Source organism: Carcharhinus amblyrhynchos, chromosome 2, assembly GCF_965287045.1.
Source record: "Carcharhinus amblyrhynchos chromosome 2, sCarAmb.v2.hapA, whole genome shotgun sequence".
Classification (NCBI taxonomy): domain Eukaryota; kingdom Metazoa; phylum Chordata; class Chondrichthyes; order Carcharhiniformes; family Carcharhinidae; genus Carcharhinus; species Carcharhinus amblyrhynchos.
The window spans coordinates 6,105,301-6,112,842 of NC_137325.1; the positions used below are offsets into that span (position 1 = coordinate 6,105,301).

The 7,542-nt window shown below is 47.1% G+C and overlaps 1 protein-coding gene across 1 annotated transcript in view; it reads left to right on the plus strand.

Moving 5' to 3' along the window:
* The window catches only part of LOC145360140 (cadherin-20-like), a 151,004-nt gene extending 146,986 nt beyond the window's left edge, over positions 1-4,018 (plus strand). Inside the window, exons 11-12 of the mRNA XM_080215122.1 lie at positions 243-494; positions 2,917-4,018. Of these exons, the coding sequence (XP_080071248.1) occupies positions 243-494; positions 2,917-3,413 (749 nt within the window). The 3' untranslated portion in view covers positions 3,414-4,018. The remainder of the gene's footprint in view (positions 1-242; positions 495-2,916) is intronic.
* Positions 4,019-7,542: the final 3,524 nt, after the last annotated feature.

A 7,542-nucleotide genomic window follows, 5' to 3' on the forward strand; every position in this document is an offset into this window, starting at 1 on the left:
TGACTCTAACGTTGGAATTTGCTGAGTTTACCCTCCATGTGACTCCAAAGCCACAACAACTCTTTAATCACCCTCTGAAGTGGCTGAGTGACCATATGCAGAGATGGGGAATAAATACAGATCTTGCCAGTAACATCTCCATCCCAAGAGTGAATTTTAACAGAAAGATTCTTTGCAAACATTGCATCTTGTACGTCCAATAAAACACAGTCTTATTTCTGTGCTGTGTTTGGTTCTTTCAGACAACACTGCCTGGATCCTGACCAGGAGAGGTGGCTTCAAGCATCAGGAGCAAGGCACCTACTACCTGCCCATTCTCATCGCAGACGCTGGCCTTCCCATGCAGAGTAGCACCAGCACCCTGACCATCAGAGTGTGCGGCTGCGACACCAACGGCAATGTTCGGTCCTGTAACGTCGAGGCCTACAGTCTACCCATCAGCCTGAGCAGAGGCGCCCTAATTGCTATCCTCAGCTGTATCTTCATTCTGCTGGGTAAGATAACGCCGCTCTCCATCCTCCTCACACTGCTCCAGACAATGAAGGGCAGACACAGGAGTAAAAGTGGGAAATTCTTCTTCACACGAGGGGTTGGCAGAAAAATGTCAAATGATGCTGCAGCAGCAGTTGTTAATTTTAAAAATAATAATGGTGGAATTTTTGTTATCCAGAGGAATTGAGTGATCTAGTCTGAAAGCGGATATTTGGGGCTAAATTTAATGCTCCCCTATTGGCAGGTTAGAAAGCAAGGGCATCAGAAAATACAGTGGGCACAATGGATGGCACAGTGGTTAACACTGCTGCCACCCAGCACTAGGGACCAGGTTTGAATCCAGCCTAGGCTCACTGTCTGTGTGGAGTTTGCACATTCTCCCCGTGTCTGCGTGGGTTTCCTCCAGATGCTCCGGTTTCCTCCCACAGTCCAAAGATGTGTGGGTTAGGTTGATTGGCCATGCTAAGTTGCCCCTTAGTATCAGGGAGACTAGCTAAGGAAGTTCATGGGGTTAAGGGGATAGGGTCTGGATGGGATTGTGGTCAGTGCAGACTTGATGGGCCAAGTGGCCTCCTTCTGCACTGTAGGGATTCTATGTTTACCGGCTGTACACGCCACACTCCCACTGCAACGTGGTTGGAAAACTTGGCACCAGCCAAAGCTCTATTCACTGCAGTGAGACGGGAAAATCCTGCCGGCATGAATGGTGGCAACATTTCACCGTGATGTGGCCTGCTCACCGCCTTCACAACCACCCCCAACCTGTCTCCCATTTTACAGCTGAGGCATTGTAAAGCCATTTGAGTTAGACGCACTCACCGCTATCGAATCCAAGGCAGGGGGTCGGGGGAAGCCCCACCACAGGCGGGTAGCCCAGCTGTTTTCACTAGGCAGGCTGTTGTCCTGCACCCATTGGAAGCATTCCCTCCTCAAATTGAGCCATTAACCGGAATGTTACCACCTTGCCCACCTGAGGCTCGTAAGATCCCGCCTGAGGCCAACGGAGAATGCCATTCCTCGAGCCTCATCCGCTCGGATTCCAGGACAGCCGTGTTGGTAAAATTCCGGACATTGAGAATGGGACTGCACCATTTGGGTCATCTTCTAACCGACACGGTCATTCACCTACTCCCTAATGATGCACCTTGTACAAAGTCACTGACCAGAACACTTGTTTTGACTTTCCACGCTCTGGGAAATAAATACTAAAAACAATGGATTAAGAATTGATCCTTTCAAACTCCTGGTACATAAAATCTTCTAGAGGATATGAGCATTTGTCCACAACTTTTTTGTTACAGCAATGTCACTATTGCTATAAACATTGATGTGTTTGTACAGACACCTCTTCAGTGTTGAACCTACGTGGTCACCCAACCTCCAACCTGTTTTCTATACCTGGTCATGGTTTCTCTCTTCTGGCCAGTGATGGGTTAGAAAAGAGCGTCTGCTCCATCAAACCTGTGACACATAATTGTGATACTCTGCGTATCACAACACATACATTCTCTACCCAACTATACACAACCCCACCCCACCCCACTTAAACCATGGGATTGCCTGAAAGAGGATCAAATCCAAATTGAAATCCCAGGCTAATTTTAGGGGGTGCGGCTAGAATCACAGAATGACCACAACACACAGAGGCCATTTGGCCCATCACGTCTGTGCTGGCTCTCTGCAAGAACAGTTTGTATTTCCTGTTGGCCTGCAAATCTTTTCTCTTCAAGTAATTAGCCAAATCTTTTCAGAAAGCCATGATTGAACTTCCCTCAGAGGAAGGAATCTGGCAGGTCTCCTGGCAGTATAGAAGTGGGAGTGGGGTTGATCATTTAGACTTGGGCGAGATTGAATTTTTTATAATTATTTTTAATACCTTTATAATGCCCAATTTTCTCTTGCGCTGAATTTAATGGTGAGGAGATTGGGGGATGGGATATAACAGCAAGAGTATCTGGTATTTCCCCATTTTGTATAAATGCCTAAAGTTGGAATGACATCCGAATCTTTTGGGTATGCAGGTCACTGTCTCTTTTTAGGTTATACAAGAATATAGAGCTTAAGTATTGTTAAAAGGGAGACATGTTGTCAAAGCTTTATCATCTTCCACCCAACAGGGCCAGCACAGGAATACCAAATTTCAAAGGGAGTAACAATCTATCCTGGATGAGATTGATTGGCAAATTGAGTCTGATTAGTGGAGGCATTGTCAGAAAGATTTCACCAAGGGACATAGTTGCCAGCCAATCAGCACCATTGTTTCATGCAGTATCGATTGCTACACTCTTTAAAATTTGGCATTTTTGTGTCTGTCCTGATGAGTGCAAGATGAAAAGCTTCAACAGCATCTCTCTTTTTCTCAGCATTAAGAGACTTGACCCAATCTCAACGAATTTACACTATTAATTCTGCTTCCCTTTCCAGTGTTGGTGTTGTTTATTTTAACAATGAGGAGACACAAGAAACAGTCCCTGATCATAGACGACGAGGAAAATGTCCATGAGAATATTGTACGATACGATGATGAAGGTGGGGGAGAAGAGGACACCGAGGCCTTTGACATCGCTGCCCTGTGGAATCCCAGAGAAGCCCAGATGACAAAATCCAGGCGGGATATGCTGCCGGAAATCGAAAGCCTCTCCAGATACGTGTCGCAATCCAGAGGGGGGGACGACAACGTAAACAGTTATATTCTGGCAAAGTTGCACGATGCCAACACGGACCCCTGTGCCCCCCCTTTCGATTCCTTGCAGACTTATGCCTTCGAAGGGAACGGCTCCGTGGCGGAATCGCTGAGCTCCTTTGAGTCGGCCACAACAGACTCGGACCTCAATTACGACTATCTCACCGACTGGGGGCCTCGATTCAAGAAACTGGCCGATATGTACGGGGCCTCTGAGGACACCGAAGACTCGTTGTAGCCGGCGAGCGCGAGCTTCAGTTCAGGAACTGCGACACACCGTGTAAATGTGGAACTCTTTCTGTCTCGGCCTAAAAGGCCCAGAAGTCAGGCTGAAGCGTCTTTGGATCTCCGCCCAGCTTTAATCACACCATTATAAGAAGAATAGCTGTGACAGCACAGTCATGTGAGAGAAAGGATGGAAAAATAAACTGATTTGCTGAAGTCATTGTTCGCCTGTGGGGAAGAAGAACGGAAAATAAAAGACATTAAGGTCGCTCAGTCTCTGAGAATTAAAGTGATTAGATCTTCCCTGTGTAACACTGAACACTAATCAAGTACTGAGTAACATCGCTGCACATCCCCCACCTCTCAGGCGAATACATTCTTCAATTAGAATGGGATTGACCTATATCTGAAATTTGCTTTTTCCTTTTTAGATCTCACTGTAAATACATGCACAAGTGAAGCGCTTATTAATCAGGCCAATGTGGAAATTCGTCCAGCTGCACTGTTGTAACCCGGCAGACTGCTGAGCTACGGAACAAGGCCCCCTCTTTTCTATTTGGTTCAATCGCAACTTGTCGGGAAAAAAAAAGACCGTTCCCCTTTACGTGAAAGAGTCACACAGACTGGGAGTGTGGACGTGTGCTGGACAGCCAGTCTGGCCAGGCTGGGAGCCCATCTCTATGCAAGCTCTACCTATGCAGTCTGAGTACACAGGCAAGGTTTGCAGCTTTGAGAAATAAGACCCTCGCACCACCACCCCCCCCCCATCCCCCCTTCCCCGCACCCCCTGCCCAAACCTGAGGGCTCCAGGTTTGAACACACAAGTTTGTTTTTTTATAATCCATGGCTGTGGGCGTCACTGGCTAGACCAGCATTTATTGCCCATCCCTGATTACCCTTGAGATGATGATGGTGAGCCATCTTCTCGAACTGTTACAGTCCATGTGGTGTAGGTACACCCAAAGTGCTGTTAGGGAGAGGGAGTTCCAGGATTTCGATCCGATGACAGTGAGGATGACGGCGATATATTTCCAAGTCGGAATGGTGAGGAAAGGAACCTGCGGGTGGTGGTGTTCCCGTGTATCTGCTGCCCTCATTCTTCTAGGCGGTAGAGGTCACGGGTTTGGAAGGCGCTGGTCAAAGGAACCTTGGTGAGTTGCTGCAGTGCATCTTGTTAATGGTACACACTGCTGCCACTGTGTGTCAGTGATGGAGGAAGTAAATATTTCAGGTGGTGGATCGGGTACCATTCAAGTGGGCTGTTTTGTCCTGGAGTGGAGCTTCCGCAGTGTTAGAGCTGCACTCATCCAGACAAGTGGGGGGATTCCATCACACTCCTGACTTGAGCCTTGTAGACGATAGAGATTTCGGGAGTCAGGAGCTGAATTACTCACCACAAAGTTCCCAGCCTCTGACCTACTCCCGTCGTGGCAGTATTTGTATGTCTAGTCCAGTTCAGTTTCTGGTCAGTTGTAACCACACCCCCCTCAGGATGTTGATGATGTGGGATTCAGCGATAGTAAAATCACTGAATGTCAAGAGGAGGTGATTACACTCTTCCTTTGTTGGAGATGATCATTGCCTGTTACTGTGTAGCATGGGTATTACCTGCCACTTAGGAACCCAAGCCTGAATGTTGCCTAGTACTGACTGTGTGTGGGCGCAGACTGCTCCACCACCTTTAAATGAAGCTGAATGCTGTGCCATCACCTGATCTGAGGATGGAGGGAAGTCACTGACGAAGTGGAACAAGGCTGGATTATTTTTCTTTTTGAAAGCCCGATTTTAGCGTCGGAATTTAAACTATTCTCGGCCACGTTGCTCTGTGCACTAATCCTCCAGTCAGACACTGCCATGAGACAGGGGCTGTGGAGGTGGGCAAACTCAGCAGATTGGAGAAAAACGGTTGTTAAAAGACCAGCTTACTGGGCGTCAGTGAGCTGAAGACTCCGACTGTCTCACAATGTCAGCTGAACCCAGCGTTAGACAGCAGCAGGGATCAAAGCGTTTTAAAGTGTAACAAGGAAAAAAAACGTTGGATTTAAACACAGAAAATAATGGCCATAAATCAGAGTGAGAAACACAGAACTCATTTTCACTGACTGTATGTGTAGCTAAATAATATTGGAATCGGAGAACTGTAAATAGACAAGCAATGCTTATTGAATTACAGATTCCACTCTCCCCGGTGCTACTGGAGGGGCATTATGCACCTGACTGGCTTTGTAAGTGACTATCTACCTGCCCAACCTCACTGGTCCACTGCAGCATTTCAGAAATAAATGAACAGCCTATCCTGAATTTAGTCTGGATGTCCAGTGGCCATAGGATTTAAGAGAAGGGCATTCTTTCCCTTTGTGTCTCCTATTCTAGCTACAGTAGAGGCAGGTTTATCGCTCACTGGGTTTGTTCTGTACGATTATCAGCTGTAAAGGGAATTCTATAACAAACACACGAATCTTGAAACAACAAATGGTGGATTTTCTTGTTTATGGAATTTTTTTGTACATTTGTTAATTTCTTAAAAAAAAATGAATATTGATGTGCTGATTGTCAGCGCACTAGCAGTTGTTTTAATAAAAATAAAACAAGACTAATTTTGTCACTACATCTCTCAGGGAAAGGCAACAATCAGTTAAATGTTCAACATGGGAAACATGTTCCCGGATTAAGTCGGTTACTCCCCTGCATTCACTCGCCAGAGTACCCCCACCCCTCCCACCAACTCAGAGAGTCATAGAATCCATACAATGCAGAAGGAGGCCATTCAGCCCATCAAGTCGGCAGCAATCACAATCCCATCCAGGCCCTATCCCCATAACCCCTCACATATTTACCCTGCTAATCCCATGACACTAAGTGGCAATTTAGCAAGGCCAATCAACCTGACCCCGCACATCTTTGGAGCGGGGGAGGAAACCCAGGTGGACACGGGCAGAATGCGCAGACTCCACACAGACAGTGACCCAAGGCTGGAATTGAACCCAGGACCCTGGCACTGTGAGGCAGCAGAGCTAACTACTGTACCACCATACTCCACTGAGGGTTCCCAACTCTGCATAGACATAACCCTGGAGGTTTTATCCAACTGACCTATAAGCACAGTCCTACCACAGGTCAACTAACAAAAGAACAAAGAACAAAATCAGCCCGGGAAACAGGCCCTTCGGCCCAACGAGCCCACGCTGCCATCTCAACACCACCTCTCTACCCACGACCCCTGTCTAATGTTTTATGGCCATCCAGATTGAGGGAAACTGATTTAGGGACAATTTATTCCTGCCAATCAGCCTAACAGCACATCTTTGGGGTGTGGGAGGAAACCAGAGCACCCAGAGAAAACCCACGCAAGCACGGGGAGAATGCGCAAACTCCCACAGACACCGGCCCAAATCCATGTGTCTGCACAGCAATCAGCGATAGTCGCTGAGCTGTCGTCTTGCCCAGTATCCTGTCCAGTTTAAGCGCACACTAACGACATGAAGCACTAGGCCAATCTCAAACAACCAAGAGCAGCCCCAGTACGACCCATCGCGTGTATGCCCCTCGTTGGACACGAGGTGGACCGACTTAAAACCTGTGAATGAAAAGAGAAAAAACATTATTATCATACTATACCCATTTACATTACCAGAACTACACCTCCCAGTCTCGTGGTGTCCAATCTTCCCACAGCCAATCAGAAATAAAATTAACTCTTTGTTACCCAGTCGGATGATTCTGGAATTGTTACTCAAAAGCCACCTGATACCGCCCACATTCCCCACCCCCAACCTCTAACATTTAGAACAGAAATTGAAAAGTCCACACTGGCCCAGATATTGTGGTCAGCAGCGGTGAACACCTCTGATTGCGAAGATCCTACCTTTTTGCACTCTTCAGGCCAAGTCTTCCAGTCCCGGTGACAGCTGGGATCTGCTGATGGGGACACTGGGGGCACTGGCGAAGAGGAGCGGCAAGGAGGACATGTTCCCCCATTATACCCACTGCATGTTCAGGTGAGATCTTAATGTTCTTAAATGGATAATAGTTTCCAAAGGGAATTTGGATGAATACTTGAAGGAGAAAAAAAATCACATTGACGCGGATAAAGAGTGGAGGATGATTGGATTGTTATCCGACAGAGATTATGCAGACTTGAT